Source organism: Pollachius pollachius, assembly GCF_949987615.1.
Source record: "Pollachius pollachius genome assembly, chromosome: 5".
In the NCBI taxonomy this organism is placed as follows: Eukaryota; Metazoa; Chordata; class Actinopteri; order Gadiformes; family Gadidae; genus Pollachius; species Pollachius pollachius.
Window position 1 is genome coordinate 28,715,582 of NC_136938.1, and position 20,496 is coordinate 28,736,077.

A 20,496-nucleotide genomic window follows, 5' to 3' on the forward strand; every position below is an offset into this window, starting at 1 on the left:
TTTGTGTTTCTTCATAACGTTTCTGGTTTACGGATTTGATTTTTGTTTAGGGGACCTGCTGGGTTTTACCGCCTTTTTACCGTCTGCCCACAGAACTACCAGCCTCATAAATGATAGCACCGCCGCCTCAGCCAGGAACAGCACTAAACCAAAAGATAACCAAAAATAAAAAAAGGAGAAATAAATAGTAAAGTGTGCAGCCCCTCTCCTCCGCTCCTCCTGGGAGCGGGATGAAGTGTGTCAGCAGGAGGCAGGAGGCCTGAGCTCCATAGATCAGGTGCTGGAGACAACATTACATGACAGCTAACTACAGGTAGAGCAGCTGTTTGCTGCGTGCGGCCGATAGCCCGGCGACGCGCTGAGCCCTGATTGGTGGTTGTCTGCGCTACAGTGTTCTCCGTTTGATACACGAGTCCGCTCCTTCGGTACACCGACCTGTTCCTCCACTGGAATGCAATTGGATACGGAGAACCGGTTCTAGTGTTGAGGAGGAGAGGTGTGGGCTGCGCTAGAAGTGATTAAGGCTCGGATATATATCTATATACAGTATATATATATATATATATACACATTGCGCATTTCCATTAGCCTAATGTAAGGCTCTTCTGGAGGGAGGGGTGGAGGAGGCTGAAGCCTCTCAGATATTTATTTGTTTTATCGACGTCGTACTTTTGGGTGCCGCTGTTTAAACACCTGAAGCCCAGCAGCTGTGAGGCTGAAGGACTGAGCGCCTGACTGTCTGCTCTGGGAGCCGGGACGCCGCGGGCCATACATTATGGTTGCCTCATATTCATATTGCAGATTCAACACTGCAGTACTGTAAAGTAGTAATGATAATAATTATAGGCAATAATTCATTGCATTTATATAATGCTTTTTAAGGTACCCAAAGCACTGAACAGTGAGTATGTGTGACACCTCACCCACTGCCAGGGTGCACCACCCACAGGGTGCAACAAAACAGCACCCATAGGGTGCACGTGGTGCACGGCTGCCAGAACGCACTCGAACGCACCAGAACGCTCATCAGAAACAGAACGCTCACAAGAACGCACCAGAACGCTCACCAGAGCGCTCACCAGAAACAGAACGCACCAGAACGCTCACCAGAGCGCTCACCAGAACGTTTACCAGAACGCTCACCAGAAACAGAACGCTCACCAGAAACAGAACGCTCACCAGAACGCTCACCAGAAACAGAACGCTCACCAGAAACAGAACGCTCACCAGAACGCTCAGCAGAACACTCACCAGAAACAGAACGCTCACCAGAAACAGAACGCTCAGCAGAACGCTCACCAGAGCGCTCACCAGAACGTTTACCAGAACGCTCACCAGAAACAGAACGCTCACCAGAACGCTCAGCAGAACGCTCACCAGAAACAGAACGCTCACCAGAACGCTCAGCAGAACGCTCACCAGAAACAGAACGCTCACCAGAAACAGAACGCTCACCAGAAACAGAACGCTCACCAGAAACAGAACGCTCACCAGAAACAGAACGCTCAGCAGAACGCTCACCAGAGCGCTCACCAGAACGTTTACCAGAACGCTCACCAGAAACAGAACGCTCACCAGAACGCTCAGCAGAACGCTCACCAGAAACAGAACGCTCACCAGAACGCTCAGCAGAACGCTCACCAGAAACAGAACGCTCACCAGAAACAGAACGCTCACCAGAAACAGAACGCTCACCAGAAACAGAACGCTCACCAGAAACAGAACGCTCACCAGAACGCTCACCAGAGCGCTCAGCAGAACGCTCACCAGAAACAGAACGCTCATCAGAAACAGAACGCTCAGCAGAACGCTCAGCAGAACGCTCAGCAGAAGCCTCCCTGCTCAGCCTCCAGAGCAGCTGTACCATGCAGCGTTGGTTCTCCTTCTAATGCATTCCTTTGTGGTTCTACGCTAGCATCAGCACATGAGCCGTGTTGTCCTCCCCATAACATATTCAACAGCCTCCTCTACGTCAGAGGAGAACTAATGTCGATTAACTGAAACTTCTTTGTCAGCACAGCGGTAAGACGGTTATTGGACGTAAGAGAGGCTCTTCCCTCCCCCTTTCCTCTGACCTCATGTTCACACAATCATCTGCACCCCCCCCCCCCCCCCCCCCCCTCTCTCCCCCCTATTACCTCCCCCCTCTCACCGGATCCCTGGAGGGATGGGGGGGGGGGCATTGTATAAGCAGGTCATTCATGCTCTTGATGAAAGGGAAATAGACAGGGAGAGAAAGAGAACGAGAGAAAGATAAAGAGCGAGATAGAGAGCGAGAGAGACGTGGACGATGTACAGCATGTCTTTGCCCAGGAGCCGGAGCCATCGTTAGGAGGGCCGGGAATGTGAGGAGTTAAGCGTCAGAGAAAGAGGCTGCGTGGCCGGCTGGGAGTGACGGGAAACACAGCCCTGGGACCGGGCATGTGTGCGAGTGTGGGAGTGTGTGAGTGTGTGAGTGTGTGTGTGGACCACATTAGTATTTTCTGGCTCTTTCTAACTTCTAGATTTAAGGGGAGCTCAGAAGTGTTGATATGGATCCTCTACTTCTTTAATGCATTAAGTGATGCTGTGGGGCTAACCTAAGGGGGGTCCCGTGGAGACCACCACCTGCTCCATCCTGTCTGTTCTTCTGTCTGTTCTTCTGTGAACAGACAGAAGAACAGACAGAAGAACAGAAGAGAACTGCAGTGCCTCAGGATGAACTTCAGCCCCACCTGGGGGCTGAAGTTCATCCTGAGATGAGGTACGTCCTGCAGTTCTCTTCTGTTCTTCTGTGAACAGACAGAAGAACAGAAGAGAACTGCAGGATGTGCCTCATCTCAGGATGAACTTCAGCTCAACGTCAGCGTGAAGAAGGACTGCATGGATGGAAAACCAACCAAAGACAATACTATGGATAACAAAGCAGCAGCGATGCAAGAGAAGACAGCATAATAGACAGCCTTCACTGCCTGAGCCTATTCAGACATTCAGAAAACCCTTAAAAATAATCAACTACCTTTTATGCCTATTCACAGGTGGTTATTATTCAGCCTTGGTAGCCACTAGCAGTGCTATCATCTCCAGTGACTGCAGATCTCATAGAGCCACTTCCTCTGAACGGTTGTATTGAAACAACTACTTCTGTACCGCTGAGTGAAGGTGCTCTGAGGCACGGACCCCCCACCCATCAGAGCTTATTGTCCCGGTCTCTGGGGGGGCGGTGAGCTGAGCACTCAGAGAGAAGGGGGTAATCATAAGGCCCCTACAGCCCCTGACGCAGCCTGTTTACGGACAGACCACAAGGAAGGCCTGGGGAGAAGAGGCAGCACCTCTACAGAAGATTACAGGTTAACAAATGTTATAACTGGGATTAGTGGTTTCTGGTTTACCGCCAGTATCCCCCCTAGCTCAAAGGCTCTTCTTTAGACTGGCCGGTTCCGGTCCAAACAGGTTGGAGGAGAACAGAACACTAGCTCAACGATGCCCCCTCCATCAGCTATCATCTCTGACGGTGTCAGTCGCCGACATCAATAGTTTCCAAGCAACGGTTACTCTCATCTCTTTTTTTTGTTTTTTTTTTTAATCTTTTTTTCTGATTTTGCCTCGGTATGCAAACGGCTGGCTGGATAGAGAGAGAGAGGGAGAGAGAGAGAGACAGAGAGAGGGAGAGGGAGAGAAAGAGAGAGAGAGAGACAGAGAGAGAGACAGAGACAGAGAGAGAGACAGAGAGAGACAGAGAGAGAGAGAGAGAGACAGAGAGAGATGGCTGACTCTCTTCATCCGTCCATCATGACTCCACCTGTCAGCCTTATGATGGGGGGGTCTCCCAGAGTTCAGGGGGCCTCATTATACCGTGGTCATGGAATAACATCTAGCTCTGAGAGGAGGAGTACTCATTCAGAGACGATGATCACGGAGAGGTGCTGAAGGGGACCGGACAGCTCTGAGGATGATTCTGATCCAGCCTTCATCCCGACCCTGAGAGGGTCAGCTGTATGGGGTCAGCCGTTAAGTCCCGTTCTCTCTTTGGTTGATGAGAGGCTCTACTCTGCGTTTAGACGTATTCTAGCTTTAAAATAGTAGACCTTTATCTACTACTTTAAACTGTAGATAAAGGTCTCAGCCAAAGAAAGAAAAGGCAGAATAGGTAACCATGTTTTAAACGCCGTTCTGTGTGACCGGACCCCGAACAATAAAACGTGTTAGCCTTACGAGAGACCCTGAATGGTAAAATAAGAAATCAGACATAGAAACCTGTTGTGCAAAAAGAAAACCTAAATGACTTTGACCTTTTTCTGCTCAGTGTTCAAGAGGTCTGAAACATGTTGCTGAGCACGTTGGTTTTGACAGAAGCTGTTACAGAAATAGCGAAGTGGATCAGCCCTTACCTCCTCTGTGTGGACGTCACACAGCTTGTTGCCCGACAGAAGCTTGTTTTTCAGGCTCTTGTTCTAAAAGGAGAAAAAGACAGGAAGAATAGGACTCCATGAATTGGATTTGTCTCGTCTCTGTCTAGACCGCCACATCACTGACCAGTAATGCCAGACGGTGAACCAGAGCAGTGTCCAGAGGTTTACTGACCAGAGATCTGGCAGAAGAAATGCAGCCAGCGGCCCTCACTGGAGCCTCATGCTCCTGGCCTACAGGTTATCTTGACATTGAGCATACATTACGTGCACAAAATGTCCTCTCTGATGTGACAAGCAAGTAAAGCATTAAACATATTATATTATAGGTCTAGGTCATCCTCCATGACCTATAATATATTCTCAAAAAGTTGTTCGGAAGAACATGATTGTACGAAAGGAAACTAATGTAATACTAAAGAATATTCAATTAAAATGCAATCCTATTACGTTTTTTCTAAATGTTTCCATGTCATTGCTGGTATGTCCTACGAAGCCATTCGATGTCAGTTCGGTCTTTTGGCCTCTATGCTTGACAGAGGGGCCTAGCCTTTCATCACAGCTTACAGAAGTTATTCCATGTTGGATTAAAGGGGAATGCTTTGTATGAACCTGACCCACTATCGCCAATAGAATGATGTGTACTAATAAACTTACAAAATGAAGAAAATAACAATATTGATACTGCCAATCCACTAATACAAATAAAAACAAAAAGAAACATCAGAAGGTCTGTAAGTCTGGAGGACATAACACATGACGGATCCCCATTGACTTTGAATGGTGACGGACGCGCAATGCATTGTGGATCCGTCCGTTCCGTTGGAGCCTTCAGCGCCGTCAAAAAGTTGAAAAATGTTCAACTTTTTCGGAAGCGACGGATCCGTCATCCAATCAGATCCCGTATGCAAATTTAAGCACTGTGACACTACTCAGGCTCTGACGACCCTGGAAAGCGCCCCCACCCGTCAGCCACGCCTTCCGACGTCCTTTGACGGACGGTGCAGTGGGCACGAGGCGTAATAGACCCACCGGTGGAGCTCACTGTAGCATTGACTGACGGAAGCCCCGTTAGCCTCAAGCTGCTCTTTAAGGACGCTGAGCTGGGGGTGGGAGGGATCCATTCTAGAGCTAGAGCTAGCGCTAGAGCTTCTCCCTCCTAGCGATAGCATCCTAGAGCTAGAGCTAGGGCTTCTCCCTCCTAGCGATAGCATCCTAGAGCTAGGGCTTCTCCCTCCTAGCGATAGCATCCTAGAGCTAGAGCTTCTCCCTCCTAGGATGCTAAATGATCCTGTTTAGTGTAGCGGTGAACTCTGAACCCTGTATAGACGCAGGGAGTCGTGGGGAATTAAATAAACACCAAATATTAAAGGGCAAACTGACCGTCTCCGCGGTTTCCTATTGTTTACCAGTTATGACTTCGTAATAAATGGAAGTAAATAGAGCCATCGTTTATGTACTCCAGCCATGTTTTCCACGCCTGGCCTGCTGGCCTTCATAAATTGAACTATAGACACAACTGAGGGAATTCATTTGATTGTAAACCAGAACGGCAGTAAATAAGTGTTATGAGCAGTAAGGAGGATCTGTGGCGTTGTGCGCTGCCCTCAGACCACAGGCCCGGCCGGCCCTCAGGGAGGTCCGCCGCTAAGACTCAGTCTCCTAATGGGTTTAATGCGGGGCGTGCCGGGGGTTCCCTTGGAGGCCGAGGGGTTTGGAATACTGAGCGGTAAAACATTGGGGCGTAGGGGGCCAAGGAGTCAGCTCACCAACAGAACCCTGCTGCCGTAGGGTCACGCCGACTGCACGCCACTCACACGCTAACCGGTTAAAGGACCTCGCTTTACCACAGCGCTGGCTTATCAGTGCAAACAAGCACTCTAAAATTGCACCGTTTCCGCTGCGGCTGTTGTGATTGGTCTCCCTTTAGAAGGCGGCCGAGGCTGCAGGTAAGATTGAAGAGCCATGGTTTGAGGGTAATTTGTAAGAAATGGCTGCACCGCGAGTCAGCTCTTACAGAGTGAAATGCTCTGTGAGAAGATGTGTTTCAGGTTGACTGCGGCTCTATACGACCACATTTAGAGTGCTCCCGGCTTATTTAGGGCCAATCAGGCCATCTCTTCCCTGATTGGTTCAGGGGAATCTATTTTGCCTGTCAATCACATTAGCATGAGTGCAACACTTCTCAATCGTGGAGAAACCGAGGGAGGCGGAGAGCAGAGAGGACGGACGGTCCTTAAGTTGTTTATTTCTCTGCTCTCTTCTGCCCTCTCTCTTCACAACTCTCAGATCCTACTTACAGACACTCTGAATTGTAAATGTTTCCACACGTTGTCACTATAGATCCATTACATGCAACATAGTCTATAATCTTTAGTGTTTGAATCTATTTATCTCATCTGTCTAACGTGTTATAAATGTTGTCACGTCTGCTTCCTCCTAAAACTGGTCCTCTTAACTTAACTTAAGCTGCTTGTCGAGGTAGAACTGATCAAGAAGGCTTCGTGATCACTTCTGACAAACATGCTTTATTTTTACTTATCTTAAACTTCATGATCACCTCTGACAAACCTTCTTATCCTAACCGGCCGAGTCGATGAAACATATTGACCAATTCAAATGAATCAATAAAGTAGTTACTGAGTGATAGTGACAGTCATCAAGACGACTGTCAATGTGATGAAACACAGCAGCCAGTGACAATATTATCATTGGCTTCATATTCCTCATAAATAAAATCGTACTCCGTTTGGCTCGCCTCCAGGGTCATAATTCACAGATTTTAAAGACCGTCCTTTTGGAGACACATATTGTACGATAAAAAAGCGCCTTTTGTAATATACTGGCTTCATACATTATGAATTAGTTATTCTTTCCCAGTAAAAAACATGACTTCAAGTGTCCTATTCATTTAGTAAGCAAATTAACCTTTTTTAGTTATAGGAGATAATAATTTTAAACGACCACAAGCCTAGCATACACTAAGGTCAATGCCCCACCAAACCATACCTTTCACACACACACACACACACACACACACACACACACACACACACACACACACACACACACACACACACACACACACACAGGAGTAATGAGCTGACCGTTTTGGGATGCGGCGAAGCAACATTGGCTGAGTAGCTATCAATTTCCAACACTGGCCCCTCCTCTCACCTCTAAGGAAGAGTGACCCCCCCACCCTGACTCTGGGACATAAAGAAGAATCTGTCACAAATGGCCGGCTTTACCCTGACAACACCGCCCAGTGTACATGAGATCCCGGCGTGGCTGTGTGTCAGAGTGCATTACGCTAAATGAGACAGAGCCAGCCCATATGTCAGAATGTATTACCCGCAGAAGAATTTCACCTCGTAGCTTAGGGAGCCAAGACGTTCTGATGTAGGGCTGCATTCCCATTTATAAACACGGCCATTGTGGCTCTTCTGAGTGGGTGGGGTTGTGTCCGTTGGGTGGGCTACAACTGGAATGGCATTGTTAGCATCTGTTATTTTAAGCATACATGTTCAACCAAGAAGCGAGTGTATAATAAGCACAGCCTAGGCTGGACGCCATCTTTCAATTCAAGAATCAAACGTATTTACTAGTGCTGTCAAGCGATTAAAATATTTCACGGCAGGTGAAAAAACTACAACGTTTGCCAAGCCAAAAGAGCGTTAATCGCGCGATAAAAAAATTAACGCCGTTAAAATTGGTTTGCGTTAACGCTGTTTATAACGCGTTAAACTGACAGCACTAGTATTTACATATTACTATTAATTCATTCATTCTCACACAATGGTGGGAGTTTGGGTTCTTACTGCTACATTATTTTCTCTCTGCTCAAACATTTTACATAATTAATATATTTGACCTTACACATATTAACACGGTTTTGTAAGCAGCAATGCATAATTACCTCATTTCCATTTTTACATAATGCACTAATTATAAGTTACACAAAGCAAATTGTATTTACAGTCTGCAGTCTTCAGACTCTATCTGAGGTACAATGCATTACCTTCTAATCGGCCAGCTCACAATCTGTTAAACATTGGAATCCAAATGTCTTTGAAATCCTCCAAGAATTTTGATTCAGTGATCACTCATAGAAATGGTGCCTTTACTCGTTGTTTTTACATTAGTAATTATAATTAATAAGGCTCAAATGATCTAATGCTTTTGGTCATCAAATTTGTTTTTAAAGCAAGGTGTGTTTAACCTTTATATAAAAACTAACCAACAACCAACCTTAAAAAAAATAGATGTACATGTCTCAGTGGAGGTGGGTTACAAATAAATATACAGCACAGAAAATCCCAACTCTGTTATGTGGAATTATTAAAAAGATGTAATTAACAAAAAAAAACTAGTTTGTAAATAGTATTAGTACATGTGTAGAATAGGCAGATATTAGTACATTTCTAAAAAAGGCATTTGCTGAGACGGAAGGTTGGGTGTGGAGGAGCAACACTAAATGGTTCGAGGCACCAATAAATATTCAAATTCATTCACATTCATATTCAACAACTTTTTAACTAGCAAGAAAATTACATGAGATTTGCAAGATTAGAGTAACACAGAAAAACGCAGATCAAACAAAATCTGCTAAATGTCTGTGATGCAGATCAGAGAACGATCAGACTCCTTCACTCTCGCCTCGTCTATTCTTTAGTTTGAATGGATCATCTTTCTTCCAGATGTTGTTTCTTTACATTGAAATCTTTGGTAATTGTTTAATATTGCAACATTGAAGAATAGGCCCGTCTTAATGTTTCAAACTTCATATTGCGATAAATGTTAGGGTATGTCTCACAAAAGCTTCAAGATTTATACAAATATTACAAGCTGATTCAATTACTCAATACACAAAGAAATGTTGTATTAGGGAATCTTACACAACTTTAAATGGTCTTTCACTGGTAAGCGTTTCCAGTTGTTTCAGTCATTACAGGCAATTGGATGTTCAATCAGTAAAGTAGCATCTGGCTCACTGTCATTCTGCTGACTCTCACAACACAGTGGCTGCTGGAGCAGTCCTCAGACTGCTCAGCAAGCAGTTTAGACCTACACTCACACCCACGTGGTTTATCATTATTAACACACACACACACACACACACACACACACACACACACACACACACACACACACTCACACACACACACAACCCCTTTTGGATAGAGATTCAAATCCTGATTTGGGAGCTGTATGTAGGTCGAAACTCTAGCAAAGAGCTGTTTTCTTTCCGGGTAATTCGGCAGAGTATATCTAAAATTTAGATCCCACATGGGATCATGAGAGAGACATGAGAGATGTATATTGTATGTCGTGGAGAGAGATCGCTGCTCTCTTCATGTGTCAAAACTGATTAAATAAAAAGTACATCAGGGAGGATAAATAAGTCATGAATACATACATTATATCTTCATTCTATCTTATGTTAAATAAAGAATCCACATTTTTTCACGTGACTTCTGAACATAGCCTCATTATGATCCTGGATCACTGGATTCATCCTCATTGTACATGCAGGGTGGAGCATTAGTGTACGAACAGTGACCCCTGACCCCAGGTGACCCCTGACCCCAGGTGACCCCTGACCCCAGGGGACCCCTGACCCCCTGAGGACTGCCCTCAGGGGGTCCTGCGGCTGGCCTGAGCCTGGCTCTGGAGGGTCCTGGGGGTCGGGGACTTGTTCCCTGGCCCCCAGGTTCCCAGAAGGACTGGCCACGCTGGTGGAGCCTGCCCATCCCACCATCCTCCACCTTAGGCAGGGCCCTCACTCTGAGCCGGTCAAAGCCCCTCACTAACCCTAACTTTATTGATCAGGGGGGTCCATGGATAATATCAGCTGATTCAAGATTCAGCTTTGCAGAAACGACGACGGTGATAGCTTGCTATCCAGCCACTAGCGCACAACGTGACAGACTGAACTTCTGCGGTCGCCTGCTGCACACATCCACAGTCCAGATCTTCCTGAGATGGCCCAGTCTGTCTGTCCTCCTGAGACGGCCCAGTCTGTCTGTCCTCCTGAGATGGCCTCAGTCTGTCTGTCCTCCGACAGATGGCCTCAGTCTGTCTGTCCTCCGAGAGTCGGCCCCAGTCTGTCTGTCCAGTCCATCATTCGGTTTTCATCAACCTTGGTTCTGAGCAGGACACTCCATCTCTTCTCTGCTATAATCAGACTGGGTCTGAGATGTCCCACTGGTCTGCTCGGCAGATCCCTGCCGAGTCACTTCCTGCTACATTTCTTCAACTAGATTACCTAGATTAGCTAGTTAAGCTCTTCTACCCTCACAAAGATAACAAAAGAGTCTACACCCTTACGAGATGATGAAACAAAGTGCAAATCTAATGCCAGCAACAGCTCAAATTAAATACAAAAGAACAAACTAGTGTAGAGTCTGGCTATGTCTTGAGATGCGATATCCGTACTCTACATATCAGACTAAGTATTGCTCTGATCTCCATCACCCCTCCCTGTTCACAAGCTGGTGTGTCAGCGTATCTCTAGAGTTTCAGAGGAGATCAAACAATCTGTTTGTGTGGAGCAAATAAGGTTTACACATCAAACCACTGTAGGAGTGATGTGATGTCTTGGCTTCAGGGATATGGGCTTACTTGTGAAACTGACGGAAAACAGCCGGGCGTCAGTCATATTATTGCTGCAATAGCTTTTTGATTGAAACGTATAAGTTATTGTCTTCCGGCTGTTATAGGAAAGCTGCCGTCTTTTTGTTTCTGCCACAACAAATATCCTGCACAAATATAGCTGCAAACAGCGATGAAGGCACCCAGGCTCCACAGAACTCAGAGGAAACGGAGAACTCTTATTTTTAAAATGTGGCAGATGTCAACACATATCTGAAGTACCATAAAAATATCATCGCAATCCAGGGGAGGCCATGTTGTGTGGACATTAATCTAAATGCTGCCCATGGGAAAAGCAAAGCATTTCTACATGTTCGTAGCATGTTACTCGTCTATGTATGAATGATAACAACAGCAGTAACATCGTCAATAATCATCATCATCATCTTAATTGATCATAACTGAGCTATAAGGTATCATAATAATAATCACTAAACACCTTAGGATACTGGACAACCTTTACTCTGCTCAGTAGAGCAGAGGCCGCCAACCCAAAGCCCTTCGGAGAACAAAGCCCTCTGGAGGCCGAAGCCCTCTGGAGACCGATTCCTCTGGGGCAGTGGGCTGGCGAGGTCTACCTCCATGGCTGTGAGCACATGCACAACCCACACACACGTGCACAAAGAACTATTATTGCATCACTTTAACTGCTCTCACACGCTGTATTTCTGCTGGCGAGGGCAATAATAAAGGCAGTGAGGAGAAGATCATTCATTGAGCGCACACATAAAGTGAGGCAGCATCGACTCACTCCCGCGTGCCGCAGACGCTGAGTGTCTTCCTGCTGGCTCTGGGGTTCTTTCTCCAGTGGCCAGGCCGGGTTCCTTGCTTTTCTCTTTGGTACTAAGTGAGGGGCACCAGCCATGACCGGTTCCTCTCTGAGTTTGATTGGTCCAATGTTGGCGCTCCAAACACCTCTTAAAGTGAGTTCTTGAGTAACATCAAGCAAGCTCAAATTCAACATTTAAAAGAGCCGACTCAAGCTCTGACATCGCAGAACATGCTTTGGGGAACAATAAAGCCAGTTCTGCGCGTCAGACAGCTTACGGTTAACGCAACTTATTACCATGCTGGTCATGAGTAGAGCAGGATCATCAGACGCACTGAGCCATAGCCAGCCTCGGAGATTAGCAGTACGTAAGTGTACAGAACATCAACACACCAGGAAATATAAACGTCTATATTCCGTACATAAAGCTGATCAGGGAGTAAATACTGCCTTCCCCTGTAGCAAGTGTAACGTCGTTTAGTGGAATGATGAGGCAGCGATCGCCTAATGAAGTCTAATAAATCAGCACGTCGCTACGTTCGCATATCTGTCTTTATGTTTCATATTTATAACTCAACAGAGAAATGTGAAAGCCCCACATAAGGAGCTTCCACGGATATTTCTCTGGAATCAGAGAAATTGACGTCTAGATATGATCGTTGAGAGCAACATATCAGGTTTAGGGACACAATGGCAGATGGACAATATCTACACCCACATACTCCCTAAAAGATAACGGCAGAAAAGATATCTGAGCGAGAGCAAAGACAGCGTTTGTGCGCATGTGGGTGTCGGTCGCGTGCTGCTTCATTTTATGTGCGCTATCATTTCTCTTTTTTTCCACACAGGCGGTGATAAGTCCCCAAACTCTACAATGCTAACATGATAGCACTAGCATATTGCAGTCCCTACATCAAATGTGTACTTAGATGCTAATGTTAGCATGCAAATACGCCAGCATGCTATGGTCCTAAGAGGCTAGCTTGTTCTTGTGCATAGATAATCAATTGAGACGAGCAATAAACAGTTTAAGCCCAACAGTGAGATGTATAATGTGTGTAAGTAGTGTAAATATTGTGGGAGTTTTCACAGTTTATACATTGGTGTGACATCTTCCAGTCTACACTGGTGTTTGAATGCAAGTTATATTTGCGTTTAAGATTTTAAATATATTTTTGGTCAATTGGCCTGCAAAGTGAATTTGTGGTTCCTTGGCAAATGACCACAAGTGGTGCAAACCTGAGGATTACTTTCTGAGATCCTGTTCTACATACGGACACAAGCGGCTGAGACACAACCCCCTGGTGGAGGAAAACGTTTCTCTGGGGGAGAGCAGAGCGGTAAACTGAGCGTGGCTGTGAGACAGCAGAACGCTGGATCCAGAGTCACCAACAGGAATAAATGATCAATACACACGTCTTCCTGTGAGACCCAAGTAACGCTCATGAGTAACAGCAGCACTTTAAATGGGCGAGCCCATTCCTTACTCGGCTGACAAGGGTGTGTTAATGCATTTTGTGTAATAATACCGCAGATCAACTTTCTATATGCTTTCGTATTGAAGCAGACACAACTGAATTTTCGGATAAATGACAATGTTAAGATAACTTTTGCTCATGGCAGAAATATCTGTATATGATTACAATTAAAAATACATTCATATTTTATATTGTTTGTATTATGATTTAATCTGTCGACAGTAAAAGTTATGAGTAAAAAGTAAACATGAGGTTGTCGTCTCTCTCCCTCTCTCTCTTTCGCACTCACTCCATTATTTTTCTTTATACCTCTCTCCCTCCCCCATCTCTCCCCCTCCCTCCCCCATCTCTCCCCCTCCCTACCTCCCTCTCTCTCTCCCTTCCCCATCTCTCCCCCTCCCTCTCTCTCTCCCTCCCCCATCTCTCTCCTTCCCTCCCTCCCTCTCTCTCTCCCTCCCCCATCTTGCTCTCCCTCCCTCCCCCATCTCTCTCCCTCTCTCTCTCCCTCCCCCATCTCTCTCCCTCCCTCCCTCTCTCTCTCCCATCGCTCTCCTTCCCTCCCTCCCTCTCTCTCCCTCCCCCATCTTGCTCTCCCTCCCTCCCCCATCTCTCTCCCTCCCCCATCTTGCTCTCCCTCCCTCCCCCATCTCTCTCCCTCCCTCCCCCTCTCTCTCCCTCCCCATCTCTCTCCCTCCCTACCTCCCTCTCTCCCTCCCTCCCCCATCTCTCCCCCTCCCTACCTCCTTCTCTCTCTCCCTCCCCCATCTTGCTCTCCCTCCCTCCCCATCTTGCTCTCCCTCCCTCCCCCATCTCTCTCCCTCCCTCCCCCTCTCTCTCCCTCCCCATCTCTCTCCCTCCCTACCTCCCTCTCTCTCTCTCTCTCCCTCCCCCATCTCTCTCCCTCCCTCCCTCTCTCTCTCCCTCCCCCATCTCTCTCCCCCCTCCCTCCCCCATCTCTCTCCCTCCCCCATCTCTCTCCTTCCCTCCCTCCCTCCCTCTCTCCCTCCCCATCTCTCTCCCTCTCACCCTCCCTCTCTCTCTCCCTCCCCTCCCTCTCTCTCTCCCTCTCTCTCTCCCTCTGTCTCTCTCTCCCTCCCTCCCTCCCATTATCATCCTCTATCCTACGGGACGCTCATTTGTAACAGACAAAATGGCCGCTGCAGTCAGACAGTTTGTGGAACATTGTTTCTGAGTCTGTGATTAGAGTTTCCACAAGTATAGACTCAGTGCCACGGCTGGAGAGCCGAGGGGAATGCTTTTGATCGTTTGGTCGCATTTTTCAAAGTGAACAATTTAACACTCACTGGGGGGTCCTCAACTCAACAGTGGCTTTATTCTAGTGGCATCGTCATAGGTCTACATGCCGTGCTGACATAATTCCATATACTACTCATCCAATGCAAGTTTTTTATTGTCTTAAATATGCCTTTATTATGTTCATAGAACAGATACCGCAGTTCAATGTTAAATTAATTTGACGGGTCCTTCAAACCTTCCAACATTCAAAACACAATGCAAGGGAATGTCCAGTACATAGCTGAGGTGTGTTTCCCATAACATCGCCCATTTCTCTCCTGCTGTAATATTCTATCATACACAGCTCCCTTCAAGAGTTACCTCACTATCTGGTCAATAATCCTCTGCCTCACCACGCTGGGCTCCAGCCACACACTGGAAATGTCCTTCAACTCAATCTTACATAACGTGCACTGTAGTACACAAAGGTTCTGCATTAGTATAAAGGCCAAGTATTCTTGGCCTTTTCTTTTTAAATCAAGCTTGATGTGCATCAAATCATCTTGTTTAAAAGAGCATTCAATTTTTTAAACATATAGAATGTATTGTATTAATGTCCAGGGGTGATGGACGGCTCCAGACTGTTTATGTGTTCATCATGAGGCTCTTGATTCCTCCCTCTGCTCTCTGTTTGTTTATCTCTTTCAACGCAATGCAACATATATCGAGGAGTGAAGGGGAGAAGAAAAGAGGACAATGACAGGAAACCATTTGTGACTAAACACATCAGCGGGGAGATGGCGCCGGTGTCTATTACGATCCTCCGACAGCCTGATGAATCCCAGCAGAGTCATTCTGTATATCATTTCACTCAAAACACTCAACAACAATAATGGGCAATCATGGAGGATGCTCTAAAAGACAGTCATTGATTGTGACTTTACAATGAGGAGCAGCCTGAAGGCTCCTCTCTCGCGGCGGTATGCCTTCTGTGAGGATGCACAGTGTGAGGTTATCGGTAATGGAACGGGGGGCGAGGGTAAGCTGTCGCAGTGCTTTAAGACGTTTCTCGCTTCAGGTGCATCAAAGCACACCGACACACCAGAGGCTGCGACACGGGGATGATAGCATGTTGCCTTCTGTTATCTCTGGGAAAATGTCCCCTTTTCCAATGTAAATGCAAATGTAAGGTCAACGTTCCGCACATTATGTCGTCTCTTTCTCTTAGGTCTCCTGAAGTATTGATGGGTAGGTATGTAGGCGCCAGGGTGAGCACCCTGTTGGGATCTGGTTCTTATTTCTTTTGAGTTCAAATCTGGGATTTCAAAGAACATATTTTGAGCTGATGTGGGCTGCGTGTTGCCCCACGGCAACTCTGCGATGCTTTCTTAAGTACCATTGTTGTGTTTGAGCGTTATGGAGACTGATGTTGTGTATGTAATGTGCCACACACCGAGGTTATATGACTAGTGTCCAAGAACCTTATCCCTCACAAGGACAGCATCGTCGAAACGTCCACAACGATCTCTAAACACCAGAACCTCCACACACCGCGGGTTGGACTATTCATTCACATTTACGTTCAGGGCATTTAGCAGACACTTTTATCCAGAGCGACTTACAAGAAGCACATTTTTCAGAAGAAAGAGAAACAACATTATATCTCTGTGGCTACAGTAAGGATGTTCATAGAACCAAGTGCCAAGCACTAACAATCACTAGGTTAACCCATTCCCCGAATACAACAAAGATAGCTAGGATAAGAAGCTACGGAATGGAGGGAGGTTTGCCGTCCCTTAAGGTCAATCAAGTATTGCAGAAAAACATTTATACAGTCATACATCCACAACGGCTTTTTAACGTGTTGGCACAGTCATGATGGAGTGATTGAGTGTTAAAAAAGAAAGTCTTTATGTGTTGTGTGGGACAGCAAACCACAATACACAACATAATGTGTTAGATGTGTTCTGATAGGACCACAGAACTATAGAAAAAACAGCAGTAATCCCTGATGGATGGACGCAAATTATGTTTATACTAGTTATATTATATTAGCATATTATGAATCCTAAATGGTTCCACGAGTCAACACCATGAAGAAATGATTATGAAGGACATAACTGTTATTGTAAAATGTTGACACAAAATGAATATGCGTGCAGTGATGGTTTGAAGAGAAGCGACCCCCTTCTCCCCCAGTCGTACGCTCCATTAGAGGCTCTCTGTGTAGATCAGTACTGGGAGCATCATTCAACACCACCATAATGATCTGCATTATATGACCTTGTGTTTGTCTTAGGGAATCACTCTTAACAATTAGGTACTGGGGCACATGGGGGTGTTTAGAACACGCTTCTATGGAACCCTTAAACAAAGTCACGGCCAGCGTCCCACTTACAGCCTGCGTCCTCAAGCTCACTCCTCCCTGTTTGTGATTTACAGCGACGATGATGAAGGACGATCAACGTAATGAAACGCCGTTCCGACCTGACAGCCCACACAGCCCAGTAAACCGCAGAGACAGTGAACGCCATGCGAGGGAAACCTTTGATAGTGGGACGACTCGTGACATTCTGCTGTGATACTTCCTAAGTGTTTTTTGTGTCTGTTGTCAGATTTATTTGGAATGATTTGATGTTTGCTAGTTTGTTCACTCTCTCTCACTCTCTCACTCCCTTTCTTGCTCTGGTGACTCAGGAAGTTGTCACATCTTTCGCCGCCTCTTCAGATGGATCTTGGAAAAATTTTAAGCGTTGTCAAAATGTGTTAATATGCCATTCATTGTTATAAATAGAGCAATATTTATTAGAAATTAATTATAATTCATCATTTACAACGGTATTTTACATATTGTTATTACACTTCAGTTAGGTTCTAGAGTTGGATAAAGGTTAAGTAGATAAAATGATTCCTTTTTATATTATTCACCATAAACAAAAAGCTTGACTAGGACGACCTGCGTTTGGCCTTTAATCCTTTAGTCTTTCATGTGATCACATCAGAGTGCTCTGGGAGCCACATCCTAAATGCCAGCACTAGAGTACGTAAAGTTCACACACTTCTGCGGACCCAGTCGGACGCCCCTCCCCCAAGACTGATCTGGAACAGAGGAAAAGCCAAATCTTAAAATGTCACAATGCGCTTAAATGAGAGATGAGGTGGGCTGGTTCCGGGGGGGGGGGGGGGGGGGTGAGCCTCATGCCAAGCAGCCTAACGCAAGCCCTCAAATCAGCTTAAATTCCATATTACAAACGGTACCATGTGCTATGGGAATCAAATCAAACAGAACTAACACTGCTATAGTCCTGTGTGACCGTCCAGAAATGTGTTTCACTCCCCAATGGACATCGGTATTGGCCTTACAGGGCGGCAATTGATTTCCAAATACGGGCATGACCTTACGGTGCTCAAAAAAGCTCCAGCCAATCAGAATCCATAACTAAGTGACGCTGGCTCTCTTCGCCGTATCAAGGGGTACAATGTAAGGCAGAAACACCTTCTCCTCTGATTGGAGTCAGGGTTCCACTCTGGTCGGCTTATCACTCTCCAGGTATTTTCCAATTCATTTTTCCATTACCTTTCTGTGCTCACAGAGGTTCCTACTTCCCTCTGAGCCGACAGTAGAGGCCGCCTCCATCTCTACTGAGTGACGAGCATGATACATTCTTTAACCAATGAAGAGGGGGAACCCACCTAGCTGCAGGCTGCTGGGGACTCCACCCTGCATTACCTCTATAGACACTGTGGCTCCACCCTGCATTACCTCTATAGACACTGTGGCTCCACCCTGCATTACCTCTATAGACACTGTGGCTCCACCCTGCATTACCTCTATAGACACTGTGGCTCCACCCTGCATTACCTCTATAGACACTGTGGCTCCACCCTGCATTACCTCTATAGACACTGTAGCTCCACCCTGCATTACCTCTATAGACACTGTGGCTCCACCCTGCATTACCTCTATAGACACTGTAGCTCCACCCTGCATTACCTCTTTAGACACTGTGGCTCCACCCTGCATTACCTCTATAGACACTGTGGCTCCACCCTGCATTACCTCTATAGACACTGTGGCTCCACCCTGCATTACCTCTATAGACACTGTGGCTCCACCCTGCATAACCTCTATAGACACTGTAGCTCCACCCTGCATTACCTCTATAGACACTGTGGCTCCACCCTGCATTACCTCTATAGACAGTGTGGCTCCACCCTGCATTACCTCTATAGACACTGTAGCTCCACCCTGCATTACCTCTATAGACACTGTAGCTCCACCCTGCATTACCTCTATAGACACTGTAGCTCCACCCTGCATTACCTCTATAGATAGTGTGGCTCTGCTCTGCATTACCTCTATAGACACTGTAGCTCCACCCTGCATTACCTCTATAGACACTGTAGCTCCACCCTGCATTACCTCTATAGATAGTGTGGCTCTGCTCTGCATTACCTCTATAGACCACCGGCTGGCTGACACTAGAAAGTGTTTAACAATAATCATCAATGTGTAAACAGAGTGCGCTGCCCTGAACCAGACAGACGGCCGCATTGTGTCGGCCAGCATACAGGGGCGAATCGTTTGGTATCGGCCCGGCTACAGCTGGGACCAGGACCCAGACGGGACGTTTTGCTGTGCTTGCATTGTGACGACACAAAACAAATAACAGCTTTCCTTTGATTGTAGCTTTCTCCTCATGACTTAGTCATCGTTTGATTTGGCATTCCAGGCTCTCTAGACGACAAAGATTGAACGGCGCTCAAATATTATAAAAGATTAAAGTGACTGGAGTTAGTGTAACTACCTAATGCAGACCGTTCTCGTGGTAGTTAGCTTTACATTTGTGATTATTCTTTATCCAATTCTAAATTATATTTTTCATTAATTTGGGGTTACATATGTCATTTTACTTTTAGATATATGCCAATTCCTCTCCCTTTGTCTCGGCCACTTGTGTTATGAAGCAGTCAATGATTAAAGGTCTCCTGTGTTTTCTAAGTTTCATAATGTACGAAGGAAACACATGAGCTGCCGACACCAAAGCGGGCTAAAGAGGAACAAAACGGGAACTCGAGAGTTCAGGATGGTTTAACAAGGCCAGCAACGGTGGAGTGTCCAAAATAATACCATGTTTGTGAAATAGTTTAGAAATATGGATATGTTTAGTCTGGGGGATGAGTTACAATGTTTAATTGGATGGTTATGCTCCATATAGTACCAGATGGCATAGAAACGCCAGATAATAATTCTGCTTTGATGCTTAACTAAGTGAGGGATAATCTAAAGGCTCAGTTTAGTAAGAATCTGAATGTGCTAAAGAGCATTCACAGCCCTGCTGTCAACCCTTCTGGATAAAGGCTCTTCTCTTCTCACAGGGGTTTTGTTTGCATCAATCGGATTGTCTCGGAGAATAGACCCTATTTCACAGAGGTGTCACCATAGGACAAACACAGGTGTCAATCAAATCACTAAGGGTCTGCGTTTATCTACGGGGGCACAGGTTCCATGGTCTGTGTGCAACACAACACTGAGGCCTGACGGTGTTCTGTCTGGGCGAGGAGAATCCCATGAATGCTGATAAAGAGTGAAACTGTACATACTGTACATCGTTCACTCTGATTAGCCAACCCCTTCCACCCTTCCTACGCACCTATTTTATGTTGTGCATCCTGGCACTCAAAAGAAAAGTACTTAGATGTGTATCATCTTATCCTAGCTATCTTTGCTGTATATGGGGAATGGGTTAACCTAGTGATTGTTAGTGCTTGGTTCTGTGAACATCCTTACTGTACCGTCAGAGATATATTGTTGTTTCTCTTCTGAAAAATGTACTTATTGAAAGTGGCTTTAGATAGAAGCGACAGCTAAACGCCCTCAGTGTAAATGTAAACCTCCGGCTCTGCATGCATCACTCAGCTTGGTGTCTCCAGCTGCCCTGAATCAGCCCTGAGTAACGGCGGTCAGCTG

At 46.0% G+C, this 20,496-nt stretch overlaps 1 protein-coding gene across 1 annotated transcript in view; it reads right to left on the minus strand.

Moving 5' to 3' along the window:
* The window catches only part of luzp2 (leucine zipper protein 2), a 112,262-nt gene that overhangs the window by 24,216 nt on the left and 67,550 nt on the right, over positions 1-20,496 (minus strand). The window contains exon 6 of the mRNA XM_079736935.1: positions 4,371-4,433. Within this exon, the coding sequence (XP_079593061.1) occupies positions 4,371-4,433 (63 nt within the window). The remainder of the gene's footprint in view (positions 1-4,370; positions 4,434-20,496) is intronic.